Raw genomic sequence first — 14,397 nt, forward strand, 5'->3', positions numbered from 1 at the left:
GGGTCAAAGAGACGGTGTACTGTTTCAGCACATGCTAAATCAGTTACCATCTCCACACACATAAAGCCCCGGCTCAGTGCTGCAGCCACCCCTCGTAATCCCCAAACAATCTGCCTCAATCTGGAGAATAAGTGGAGGCTCTCCGGTTACAGTAACACTCAGCAGAACAGACACAAAGCCCCTCGCGTGAATAACACACCGATGCTGCAACAACGTCGGGATTTCTGTTTATTTCCTGTTATCGCTGAGGAATTGAGTTGCTCTTGTTGCGCTCGGAGTCGTTTGGAGGAGGTTGTGTGATCTATGAGTGACCCCCTTTATAAATGACCTCCTTTAGAATATCGAATGCCATCATTTTCTCTATTTGCCTTTTCCAGATGAGGCGCGCACACACATCCAGATCCAGAGTTTATAGGTTAAGTAGGTGGATTGGTGCGCGCTTATTACGAGCCTCTGTGTTCGCAGGGTGTGGTTGTCTGCGCCGTGTACGCACTGACAATAGCCAGCTCCTGGGAGGGATGTGATCCAAGCCGCAGAAGTACACTGGCACACAGTGCTCCGCTGCTATTAGCACACTAATGCCTTCCCCAGGACTCCCCAAGGCAACGCTGGGCCTGAACCCGATACCACACATGCTACATAAGACATAGGATTCGCTCTCCTCTTTCTCCAAACACATCTGGGATTCAGATTTTCCTGTTTGTCAACAAAAGGCCTCCCAGCGGCTGAAATGGCACAGGAGGGGATTTTGGGACAGAATGCCGAGCTGCCCTCTCGCACATGTTCCAGCCTGTGTAATCAGTCCACATATGTCACGTTAACCCTTTCCACGCCGACGCGAGGTTACACGTTTTATTGCTGGGTGTCACAGCGCGCCTTCATGTGCACCTCTGAAGCCCTCTGGTGGGGGGGGGGGGGGGGGGGGGGGGGATTTATGGTGGGTTTAGACCCCGACTCGTACATCTGCTACATGACAGCTGTCGTAGCTTCTCTGATGAAAGACAAGGGATTTATGGGATGTGAATGATTGAAATTAAACCATTGTAGTTTGGTGACCAAAAGTTGGAATGATAAAAATGTGTAAAGTCCAAGTAGTAGTCACATCCCACCAGTATATAAGTGAATCTGACAAAAAAAACAGCAGCAGACTTCAAATTAAATCATTTAAAGGCACAATATCCACACTTTGCCTCAAAAAGCACTTGTCTATGCCAAAAGAAAGGCCTGCGTGCTCTTGAACATTTGCCTTAGCAACCTTTTAATGAAATAACATTTAAGAACCACCATTAAATATTTACTTTGCAGCTCCATCAGGCCTTCCTCACGTGCTGCGAGCCACAGCACAGAAACATCCTTCCACACAGCCGTGTTTATAGCAGCGGGATAATATTACTCCTCTCGTATATTCCCCAGATGGATTTTCTGATTTAATAAGCATCTTTGCATTTTGAATCCCAAGGAAACACAGCTAATTAACCTTATTACTTAAAGGGGCAAAACATCTCCCCCTTCAATAAAATTACTTGCTTGCCTGTTCAACGATTAGCCACTAAAGAGAGATTACGTTACCGTGAAGTGGATGAGAAATTAGATTGTTGTACTGAAGGAATGAGCACAGATGTGTAGCTGAAGGTGTCTATTTTTAGCACTGCTTCATTAAACTGAACTGTGTACACTTGCAGGCGTATACGTTCATTCAGAGGAGGGTACGCTTACATCATAAGGAAGATGACTTTTAGACCTTTTTAAGTTGGATTCCTGCCTCTATTTTTGTTTCTGTGGACATCTATGAAATAAATGAAGCAATTATTGAAGCCAGAATTTTTTCCCATCAGTTTTCTGCTGTATTTTCCCATCTGAGTCTTTAATTTCAGTGCGGTTCTATAGGTTACCTCATATCCCTTCTATAGATTACTAATCAGCTCTGGTGCTCCTATCTGGCCTGTGGATCAGCGCACGGTAAACAGATCCATGTGTCAGCGGACCTTTTGACTGACAGCCTGTCACTTTCTCTTTGTCATCGGCGGCGTGTGCTCAGATAGGATCTGTAGAAGTTTGGCCCGACTGCTTTTGATCCAGCTGGGATAAGCCACACTGCCTCTGATGTGTTCCTAAACTGTTGGCCAGTTGTGGCTCAGATAGTGAGCCACAAAGTGCAGCCAACATAAGCTCTTGCTCTGCAGTGGAAAGTCAGTGTGCATCAGGAACCAATGGCTCCGAGGGGAAGATAGCTGGTCTACCAGTAGCCAGAGCAGATCTGTGATGGAGCGGGACGAGACGGGACTCAGACAGCAGGACAGACCCCCGAACCAGCTGTGAATGTCCATATTTCTTTTCTGGCTTCTACCTGACAGTGAAGCTCTGTCTGTAAGACGGACATGTTGGAGAATATAGGAGCAAATGTGCAATATGTGTACGATATATAATATGACCTGCATGTCCTCGTGTTTGGCAGAGTGAGAGCTTAAACAAGGGACACGTGTGATTGGTCGACTAGTCGATTATATGTTTTCTGCACCAGAAATATTAGTTGCTTAAGCTTGAGATGATAGTTGTATCGATGTACACATTTGAATTACAGGTTAATGTGCAAAGTTGTGCAAAGTGCCACATGTTTCAGCACATATTTGGTTATTGAAGAACATGATTAATGCTCACAGTTTTGTCTCTTGTCTGAGTGTTTTCTTACTTTAACTTCTGTTTAAAAAGGGAAACCAGCCATCAGGAACACGCCTGGTCTAAACCTGCATGCTGCAGCATCATTTTCATATGTGAACCATGTCTCATGCACACCAACGGTTTTCGTCCTCTAGGTGAGCGTCCATACCAGTGCCCCTACTGTGACAAAGCGTTCAGCAAGAACGATGGCCTGAAGATGCACATCCGCACACACACTCGCGTAAGTGCCCCCTCCCCCATGTTTTCTATTCTCCATTTTACAGTGTATGGTATCATAAGTGGTCTAAGGTCTAAGAACAGCTAATTGCACTGTTTGTAGTGCAGAGACAGACAAGAGAGAAAGGGATGTTAACCCAGTGTCAGGTGTCCCACCGTCAATGTGGACGCTTCAGGCTCCCTGTTCAGCCTTTGTCTGAATCGCAGAGTGAGCATAAAGAAAGTCTCACACACCTCGCCTCGTGAGAAAAGTCTCCTCTGTGTCTAACATACGTGACACTCCCTGCCCATTTAATCATGAGCTAATGTGCAGGTTCTTTCATAAATCATGCAGTAACGCCTGCTGACAGAAAAAGGCAGAGATAGCGTGGGTGCAGGCTGGAGAGGAGATGAACTGTGTGGCGATGCAGAACATTCAGATGCAGACACAGGAAACGCATTGATGGCCTGAACGTGTACGCGTAAAGTAAGGCTGCCAAGAAATATTCTAAAGCTGAATTTATATTCGAAATGTAAAGGAAATCCATCCATTCGATTGTAATTCATATTTGATTGTGGGAGAAAAAAAAAAAAAAGCACTGCCACGGTGGCTGCACTGAAAACACTGCATGATGGACAGGAGTCACAAAACCAGTTTCCACTGGGCAGTTTTTTCTCCTCTCCTGATTCGTTGAATTAAGAGTTTATTTCAATCAATCCAGAGTTAGTGATGATTGTTGGAACATCAGAAAGACGAACCAAGAAGGTTTTGGTGAGTTTTATTTTGTTTTTCTCGCGTTTGAATGAAGTTTGTTTTCCGATGATAAAATGGCTGTTTTTGTGAATGGAGTCTGGTGGCTTTGGCCAGAGCAATAAAACAGCTGGTTCTGGTTAAACAAAATGGATCTTACTCTTTAACAAAAAGGTTTCTCTGCAGGGATCCTTGGCGTAATGTTGTCAGACACTTTTGGTGGACGTACATCGAGGGAGCACAAACTCCTGCAGGAGCTACATTGCAGCCCAGTTTGTGGCTGCCGGCTGCAGCGCCCTTGTTCAAAACTGAAAAACTTCAAAAACTGTCGTCTCCATTAGTCACTGGGACGCGTGGAAGTAGGGTCCATAATCAGATAATATGTGACCAGAAGTCCTCCCGTTTGTCTGGGACATTGAAGTCTTCCAGGACGCGTGGACACAGGAATCAACTGGAAGCTCACAGCGTCACTTTGACTGATTGTTCATATTGAGATAATATACAGCAGTTTGTCTCTTGTGTTCGTTTCCTCTCTTATGGACAACATGCACAAAAATTAGGTATTAAAATGGTTCACTTTGGGCCCAGCCCTGATGTAAAGTGAGTCAAAGGCAGGTTCCTCGCTGGACGTCATGAGGTCATATCCTGGGCTGGGACAGCGCTCATTTCCCCGCGTCACGTCTCGACATATCGAAGCTCTCCACCAAAACGCTTTCCATGAGCTCCCTGCGAGCATCTGCACGACTGTGTTAGTACCACTTTGATAAATGAGACTTAACATGCGTTTCATCATAGATTTCCACCATCAATTTCTGCGGCTATGACTGTGACCGTCGCGGCCTGTCAGCGCTGTTAATTTCAAAGATTTGTCCTGTTGTAATGCTGTCCAGAGCATGGCGCTCTGCTGCTGCAGCGTGTTGATAATGGAGGCATCCTGCCCAGGTCCACGTCTCTCAGCAGGGACAGGCAGGTATAATTTTCGAGCGAGCTGCTGATTAAACTGAGTGATGTTTTGCTCCTAATGTTCCCAGATCTGCCTTTGCTCACAGCGCTCTGAAATATGGGCTGAACAGTTACAAACAGCAGAGCCAGATGAAGTCACTGCGGAGCAAAACAAATGTCATTTGGCAGAGCGAGCTGCAGCTCTTTGTTAATGCACAGACGATTTGAGATGGATGCGTTTGGAGTTTGCGTGTTTATACCACAAACCACATCAGCGGCGGACTAAAAAGGAACACATTTGATGCCGATATGAACTGCTGACATTTTGGATATTAAGAGATTTTTTTGTAAAATTGTTTTGATCTCTGATGCGATGTGGCTGTGTGTTGTATGATTGCAAATCCACTTGTAAAAAGTTCCATCTTGTGTTCTCTGGCATGAAGTTTCACTTCTTTCACGGGAACACTGAAACTCATCGAGGCTCTCAAGGCTAAACTTTTCTTTCCATGACTGAATAAAGGTGGACTGTCAGCGATGATCTGTCCAACTTGACTGCACTGCGCACAGATAGAGACCTTGACATGGTAATCAGAGCTGATGCTGCATTCACTGTCCTCTTGGTAAAAGGAAAAGCTTCACTGAATGTAATCACATGCGTCACATCACCTGTGCGTGACTCACAAACCGACACCGACGTGTTTTTAGTCAGTTTTTTTTTAACATGATGTAATGTCAGTCCTCGTTTTCTGTGTCCTTTAATGAACTTTATCGAACACTGGAAACTCTCGTGCTAAGTTTAAAAATGGTCTAAATCTTAAAACTAAATGGCGTCGTTAACACTTCTGATTTCACAATAAAGGCTTACCGCTGCCCTCACATTAAAGAGCACTTTTATTGTGAAAGGAAGTGGCTCGGTATCAGCAGCGGTTTATGTGTCCACATGAACTCGCCGCAGCAAATGAACAGAGCTGAACAGAGCATATCCCTTAACGAGTTCGGCATCGACGCCGATACGAGTGGATCGAATCTGTGCCGCCTTAACTTGGTGGAATAATTCAAAGACGACCTTCACAGCCTTTGACGCGGAGCTGTTGTTTTCTGACTGCAGCCTGAAGCCCGATGACTTCCTGTTAGCATGCTGCTTAACAAATACCAACATATTACAGACGACACATGAGACGTGAGGCTCATGGAGTAAATAAACCAAAGTCCATCTTTGCGTTTGAGAGTGGTCGGATTCAGAGGAAAGGTCAGGTCAGAGGTCGAAGGGTGAACAGCTGCTGGAGAGTGAAGGTCAGCAGGTACAGATGTTCGATGTTACAGGGGTCATAGTGATGCATTCTGGGTATGCCGCATCACCTAAGTCCATCCATGTGTTTCCTGACCTCTGAGCTCTGACCTCTCGTGGTTTTTTTTCTCTTTACATACAAGAACCTTTGGTGCCTGATGGAAAGAGAATTGATCGTCGTTAGAGCAGGTTTAAGAGGACGTTAGCGCGACGCCTTTTCTCTCACGCTCGCCGCTTTATTTCCATCCCTCTTCATTCACGTCCACACAAACAGTTGCGTTCCTAATCAGGCGCGCATGCAGCGAACCTGATCTTTACCTCCTTTTGTATCCTGTGTCACTGGGCACTCCTTGCCCCGCCCACACGATAGCGCCTTTCCCAGGACCCTTACTTCCTGCATTCACCCCGTTCCCATGACAACTAAGCTTTAAATGGGCCGAGCCTTTGCTATCAGCCGGACGTGTCAAAAACAGCTTCCCCGAGAGCGACGTTGGGAACGAGCTCCCGCTATCTCCACGCTTCGCACTCCTCGAGTCTTTCAGCTGTCACGCCGTTTCCCCTCAGGACTGCAGGACGCACCTACTCTTCAAGGCCTTCCACACACACACACACACACACACACACACACACACACACAGTTTTTCTTCTGCAGAAACACACCCACGGTGAGATAGCTGCTTTGACTGACACTGAGACGGGCCTCCAAAAGGCGCAGAGGAAATGTTCTTTGGTAAAGCGATGAGGTGTGGAGACAGAGGAGTGATATTCGACAGCCCCACAGTGCCAGTGCTCTGATACATGTTCAAAGGGATCTTCTGTGCCATGTTTTCTTTACTCTTTTGAGGAATCCATGTGTTTTTGATGGCCCCTACGCCGGTCATTTCCTCCCTACTGCAGGGGCTGTACAATCTTTCATTTCATATCTTCATGAACACACGGGGGTGTGAGGAGAGACGGCATCAGTGTGTGACTGCGAGTGTGTGTATGTGTGTGTGCTACAGCGATATTTCCACATCTTCCTCCGTGTTTGTTTTTCCGCATGCGTGTGTATGTACATGTGTGTGTCATTACACTTGTGTACGCCATAATGCACACGAGTCCCTCTCCAGGTTTCGTCCATATGTGAGGAAGTATTGTTTTTTCATGCATTGTTCTGCTGCAGGCTGACAGATCAAGTGGCCGCTTTTAATTTGCTGCGTGTGTGTGTGTCGCTGCAGGAGAAGCCGTATAAATGCAGCGAGTGCAACAAGGCCTTCAGCCAGAAAAGAGGACTGGACGAGCACATGAGGACCCACACAGGAGAGAAACCTTTCCAATGTGACGTGAGTGTTTCTTCACAGTTTCATCAGCGACACTAGATCCTCGCACCGTTCTGCATCCATCCATTAGGTGGTTGCTTGTGGCCTGTTTCCCTCCATCATGCTTCAGTTTTGACCCTTCAAATGAAAAAGTGTGGGCACCCCTGCTCAAAACCCGCCGCCGCCGCCGCCTCCCCCTGATGGTGCATGTCTGTGTGTATATGTGATGGAACAAGGCCAGATGTGGGGAAGAGCTGTGGGGGGACTCAGTAAGAGGCAGATAGTGATCTCGCTTCTCTGGAGGGGCCAAGTGGGCTGATCTCACGTAAACACATTGAGAGGATCAGAGGGAGAAATTACCCTCTGCTTATAATACTGCAGGAGTAATAATTATTCTCAGAGACTGGGGAGGGACGAGCGACAGAGTGTCAGGAACAAAGTGTCTGAACGCTGCAGTTTATCATCATCTCTGACATAAAGAAATTCACTCTACATTTTCCACAACTTTATGTTGGGAATCGCTTTAATCAAAATCCAATTCTCAAAACTGTTAAATGTGAAGGATAAATATGAAGGATTCTGGGACACAAGACAGCTTTTAAACAGAATGAAGATAATGGATTTGTGATTTTTTGTTTAGTTTTGTATATTTGTATTAATGTATTCATGTGAGTCAAAGATGCTCTGTGAGGGGACAGGTGCATGGGGGTGTCCTAAACACAGCAGGAAGTTAGTTATTGTAGTTTGGACCGCTCACAAACATGTTCAGGTAGTTAAAGTAGTTTAGGTCCTTCTTCTGTGAGTCATGACTCATTTGGTCCCACAGTCTGCTCAGAAACCAGAGAAAAAGATCAGAAAGGTTATAACTAAGAATTTGCCTGAGAATCATCACGTTTTTAACTTTTCTTCAGTATCAAAGTCATCAGCTGTTTTTACGCTCGTGGTCATGTTGCAAACAGGAACTGGTATCAGTTAATTTGACTTTCAATGGTGCCACTTTCCATGAAATATAAACAAAAACAGGCCTAAAAGCGTCCAGTGTGGGCTACACCTTACCTACACCTTACACCCATGCATTATGGGAACTGTAGTTCCAAAACATCCAAAACTTAGAGCCTGATTAAGTAGGAGAAAGATACAGAATAATAGTTTAAGAATGATGAGACTGATCCATAATAATGTTGAAAACATTCAGACAGAACACTGGGAGAGGTGCCCGTGACTCAAAATAAAGATGGCCGACGCGTCTCCACTTCCTCCTACTGTACAATAATGAAGTCTGAGTCTGCCCAGTAGTGATTGGGAGATGGAGCCACAAGGTCCCGCCCACACATCCACCCGACTCAAACCCATCACTGGTTAGGGTTAGCTGCCAATCATTATGCCACGCCCCCTTTTTACAGCATCAATTAATGTATTAAAACCAAACTCAGAAAAATGAGAAGTTTAACGTGCGGCGTGACATAGAAACACTGCGTTCATGAAATATACTGCAGCCAGCCACCAGGGGGCCATCGAGAGGCTTTGGCTTCACTTTAGCAAAGCCGTCACGTCGGCCATCTTTATATAAAGTCAGTGGGGAGGTGCAGTTGACTGGATCTTGTCTGAGGGGGGTCCACGGTGTCAGACCATGAAACGCTTTGCTCCAGACAGCTCAACCACGGACGTTACTCCAGAATCCAAATCTCTCTTAATTCTGCGATGAACATCAAAAAACGATTTTGTGTCTAATCCATCAACCAATTTGGGATCCTGAGATTCTTGTTTGTGGTTTTTTGTCACATCGCCTTGAGTTCTAATCCCAGAAAATGAGCCCACATCCCCAGAGAACGGTCTGTAGTTGTCGTATGAGACCACAGAATCAGTTTGCTATTCATCGTCAGTGAAGCATCAGCAGAAAGCGTCTCCCAGCGACATCCAGCATTCATCTGGATTCTTTTTCCCAGCTGTGGAAGAGCGATTTTCATGTAAATAATTCTATGCTAAACTATTAAAGATAATAGAAATAACATGTGGATTTTATTTCGGGGTGGATTTCGAGTCAGACAAAGGGATCGCACAGTTCCAGGAACATTTTCCAGACGAGCTGGAGGGGCTCTGTAAGCAGTGTCTGTCATAACAGCATTAAAAATGTTGTAGAAGCATCCAGTAACATCTGGGTTATGATGAGACGAGGAGGCCCGTCTCTCATCAGCTCCCATCACTGTTTCGCTCTCTAAAATTCCTAATATTTAACTGACACTGGATCAGATTTGTAGATTGTTTGAACGCTGTTTAATGCCACTTGGATAGTAAAGCTAGAACATGATAGCACATCAGTACGAGGGTCCTGGATGCCTGAAAAACTAATGATAGACTGTACGGTTATAAACACAGAGCCGCTCTGAGGCAAACAATAGCTGGGAAACAGAAATGTTTGGACTGACAGCATAATAATACGACAGGAATCTCCTTATTTTTGCTGAAACCAAAAATGATTTCATTCATCTGTCGGCAAACGGTCTGTGAGATTTTCTGAATGTAGTTCAGCGCATTGAAGTTCTTCACAGATGAAGTGAGGAGGACACATGCTGGGAGTCTTGCAGCAGTATGTTAAACTGCAGCTGAACGCCAGCCAGCGGCGGATTATCATGATTGATCGAGGACGATGGAGTCATTTGTACAGTGTAAAATGGCTCATTTATGATGGATGTTAAGTTGCATGCATTCCCTGTCCCCGTCGCCAAGGTCCACATAAAGAGTGATTTATAAATCTTTACGTCTCCGCTACAGCGAGCAGAAGAATGCGACAAACAAGACCACGGGTCAAAAAACTTCATTTAAGTGTGTTAAAGTGCTTTCTGTGTGTTTTCTAGGTGTGCGACCTGTCATTCAGCTTGAAGAAGATGCTCAGCAGGCATAAGCTCACACACAACCCGAACCGGCCAATGGCAGAGTGCCAGCTGTGCCATAAGAAGTTCACCAGGAACGACTACCTCAAAGTACACATGGAGAATGTCCACGGGGAGACAGAGAGCTAGAGCCAATTATGAACCCCGGCTGAATGATATCTGATCCCTTAGATAAAGCTCAGTCCCGTGCTTCATGCATGTGTACACATACTGTACACGCAGATGGATAGATAGCCGAAATCTTGCTATTGAAGATACATACATGTAAGAATATGGAAAAGATTTGGGCAAGCATTTTCCAAATTGAAACATGGGCTGCACATTTGTAATTTCCTCTGTCATACTGTTGAGATATTGTTCTAGATATCTGAAGAAATGGAGCCGCCTGCAGAGCCGCCATGTCTGACTTTCACTTTTAACCAGTTACTGTTCATACTGTTACAGCCTGACCTCTTCCACTGCAGCATTTACTGACCAACTGTCTGAACACCTTACTGTACACCTGTGGCCAGTCGCCATGTGACCAAAGACCTTTTTAGTGCACTTTCTCAGTTTTACCTGCATGTTTACACCTTTGTGTTTAGATTGGACAGCTGTTCTTTTCTACTCAGACTCTGTTCAGCCTCGGAGCACACGTCAGAACCATGCTGCTCCACTTATTATTCCAAAAGAAGAAGAAGTATTAAAACAGGATGGCCGAGCAGGAGATGGAGCTCTGAGAGCCGACCGTCTGCGAAATGTGAAACAGCTCACCAATAGAGGTTTTTATTTACACGACAGCCAGGCGGCATAAACACGCTGTCCTCAGCCTTTTTCCGATCATTTTTAAAAACTTATGAATGGCCCTAAGAAAAGTGGCTGAGAGGACTTGGATTGGAACGATGTCATACGAGACTGTCAGACGTGTTCTGAGTTTCTAGACTTTGCATGTAAAAACTGTTGGACCAACATTGTTACCTGAAGTCGCCTGAGTTCACCTGCTCCTTCCTTCCCTGAGGCCTTCTGGTGCTCGACGTGTTACTGTTTCCGCCTCCCAAACTGTACGAGGGACAAGCAGAAGATCCAAAGTACTGTGTGTGCGCTGACTTCTCGTGATGAACGGCTGAGCGTGCTGTCGTGCGACCGGCCCAGGGTCGCTGTGCCTTACACTATGTTTACTTGTTAATCATTGTTCAATACAGTATTTCATGTATTTCAACAGAAGTGCAGTTCTGTCCTGTTTTCCATCCAGATCCGTTTGCTTCCTGCTCTGATTAACACTTTCCTGCTGTTAATTCTGCATCTGCAGACTGTGAATTGTCACTTCACACTTTTGTGTTTTGAAATGTATAAAACCTCATCACCTACCAAACGTCCATTTCCTGCGCTCATTCTAATTATGTGTTTGGGAACTGTTGACGTTGGGGGGGGGGGGTACAAGGAAACGCTTTGAGAGTTGATTAAAAGTGTTCGGTCCTCGTTGTTAATCTAACCTCTATTCTTGGGTTGGCAGTCTGCTGGGAGCGAAGGCTAATTAAGGCTCTTTTTTTCTCTCTCTGAGGCCACAGCCACCGCTTGCCTGATCTGTAAAGCCACACACTAAAGGCTGCCTCTGATGGTTTCTCTCTGTGGACGCGGGGACTCTTTCTCACGTCCGTCCCCTGCAGAGGCTCTCGGGCGTCTCAGGGTTGAACTCTGAGAATCTCACGGGCGCTGGGGTGAAGTGGGAGAGCTGCTGCTCGAGCTCCATAAATCTTGCCGTGTGTGGTTTTGGTTTCCTAAAAACACATAACGGTCGCAGTATGTCTATCTTCACATCTTTGAGTGCGCGCTGTTTGTTTAACAATTAGCCGATTACTGGCGTTCATGTTAGATTACATTGCGCTCACAGCAGACGAATGGAGATCTGCTCGATGTCTCCGGCTCAGGTCGGCCTGCGTGCTAAGCGGTGACTCTGGATCGAATGCTTCTGATGCTAACCTGCCCTCCCTCTGGAGCTCGGTTCACCGCGTGGCCGTGCAGGGCGTAGCTGGAGTTAACCCGGGCCACGCCGAGGCCCGCGCCGCCCGCTGGGCTCGTGCTGCCCTCCGCCTGCTTGTTAGTGGTGAGGCCTTCCTGACGCACTCGTACAGTGGCATTTATGCTGCATCTTGTAAACAGTAGTAGTAGTGAGGGTTTCCAACAGCGGAGTATTATTGTCTGCCACATGTCTGTCCCAAACTGGCTGACGGGTCACGCTGGGTGTTGAGATGTCCCTGCTTTTCATTATCGCTCTGCTCCCTTCTGCCTCGCCTGTCACCGTCCATGTCTCCGCTTTTCCATTTTCGTCTCGCAGCCTTTGATTTTCTCATGGGACTTTCCCACTGACCCAGTGATCTTGTCCTCCACTTCAGTCAAACTGATTTTTTTTTTTTTTTTTTTTTTCCCGTGTGCATCCCTGCCTGCATGTGTCTCTCCCTTCCTGCTGGGTGTATAATGCCAAAGCTCCCAGTCAATGTGTTTCTAATTACATGTTTTTACTGGAAGCCCCAGTTTCCTGTGTTGCCTCCCCATTTGTGAGTGCGGCCAGACTGGGCCCCGACCAGCGTCCGCAGAGCCGAACGCCAGCCCCGCCCACCGCGCAGGAGTATTATTACCACGCGGGCTCGGGTTTATGGCCAACCGCTGTCACGTTAGGAATGACACGGACACGCTTGTCCGACCTCTGTGTTTGGCCAGTGTTGCCACAGCAACAGGTAGCCTTCCCCTCCACTCGCCTTGACCAGAGCAGTGAGGAATGCGCGTGCCCGGCGAGGAGTGCCATGCCGAAGAATTTTAATACGGGTGGGCAGGGTGTGTTTGGGTATTCTGGGTCAACCCTTCAGCAGTGATGGATGTTCCTTTAAAGCCACATTTCCATGGAAACAGACTGCGGCACTCTGCACCTAAAAAGCCTTGACACTGAAAACCAGCAAAAGGTCAAATGCTTGACACAGGGCCATAGGGCTCGAGCCGAAACACACACACACACACACACACACACACACACACACACACACACACACACACACACACACACACACACACACACACACCATTCTCACAATGCCTTGCTCGCTGATTTACAAGGTGGTTCTAATTTAAAGCTCAGACTCCACTCCAGGCAAGAGAGCGGTGTATCAGGTCAGGTAGACGGGATTATTTCATTAGGAGGAAATTGGGAGAGGAACTATCATTAAGGTGCACACAGCTACACCCACCCCCCACTACACCGCCCCCAACACTTCATTCATACATAAGAGACAAAATGCAAGCATTGTCTTCTTCTAAAAAAATCATCTTTCATGCATCAGTTCTGTTAACAGTGAATCCAGTGACCGTGTGCTGTGAAAAGGGATGCTCATAGTGACGGACACCCGAGTCTGCAGTTCCCCTCAGCTCCCCCCTCAGGTTTTAGCTCCTTTAAGATCATTGTTTTAATTTAACGCCCCACAAATTCACTTCTCTCAGTCCTCACTGCTCTCATAATGTTGTTTCCAGACAGAGGCAGATGTTTTCTGCGAAGAAGCTCATTAAAAGCAAACTTTACCCGTTAGAAGACACAGTTAGCCCGCGAGCACAGCAGAGCATTTAGCAGCTGAAGAGCTGGATATTTCCCTCAGTGGGTCTCAGACAGACCTGAAAGGAGTGTGAATAGTGGATTCACAAAGTGGCAGAACATGACTCCAAATGTAAGCTAATGTTGCTACATGTGTGCTAGATGTGTAAACAGTTTGCTAGCAAATGTGCCAAATCAAATTCAGATGGTGTTAATATGTCAATACTGTGTTCATAGCTTGCCTACATGTGTCCAAAAAAACAGCAAAAGACTGGTTTGAATAACTTCATCGTGCCTCAACCCCAAATTATTTCACTTTGAATGAAAAACTTGGGAAAACATTGTGTCATTTTACATTGTTTCCTGTGTGGAAAGACCCTGCAAATTCAAAATAGATGTATATTGATTGGGAAACGGCATGGCCTGTTGTTTATGTTTCAACTGCCTGCAGGAAATGGAACCACATTTGAAGCACTGGAGCACAATGGTGCCTTGGACACAGGCTCGTGAGAAAGACGAGAACTTGACAATATACAACAGAGGCTAAATGCTGGCCAGGAAACGCTCCAGAGGAATGATGGAAGATTGTCTCCTTTTCCCAGTTTTGTCCCCTTCGGGAGGTTAAACCCTGTAAGAATGACTCAGCCTATGCCAAGTATAGCTGCTAATTCCAATAAACAGGAATGTTGACTCTTTGTAACCGTGAAGAAATACAGGAGATGAAAGGCCCCTCACGCAGAAAGGCTGGAGGGTTTAAGACATCAGTCAGTGTGCCGGTGCACCTCTGGAGCTTTGGT

At 46.2% G+C, this 14,397-nt stretch overlaps 1 protein-coding gene across 2 annotated transcripts in view; it reads left to right on the forward strand.

Moving 5' to 3' along the window:
• The window catches only part of prdm5 (PR domain containing 5), a 32,108-nt gene extending 20,601 nt beyond the window's left edge, over nt 1-11,507 (forward strand). For both annotated transcript variants that reach the window (XM_076726800.1, XM_076726799.1), the window contains exons 14-16: nt 2,814-2,899; nt 7,073-7,177; nt 10,009-11,507. In XM_076726800.1, coding sequence (XP_076582915.1) covers nt 2,814-2,899; nt 7,073-7,177; nt 10,009-10,173 — 356 coding nt within the window. In that variant the 3' untranslated portion in view covers nt 10,174-11,507. The remainder of the gene's footprint in view (nt 1-2,813; nt 2,900-7,072; nt 7,178-10,008) is intronic.
• Nucleotides 11,508-14,397: the final 2,890 nt, after the last annotated feature.

This window comes from Chaetodon auriga, chromosome 3, assembly GCF_051107435.1.
Source record: "Chaetodon auriga isolate fChaAug3 chromosome 3, fChaAug3.hap1, whole genome shotgun sequence".
NCBI classification, from domain to species: Eukaryota; Metazoa; Chordata; class Actinopteri; order Chaetodontiformes; family Chaetodontidae; genus Chaetodon; species Chaetodon auriga.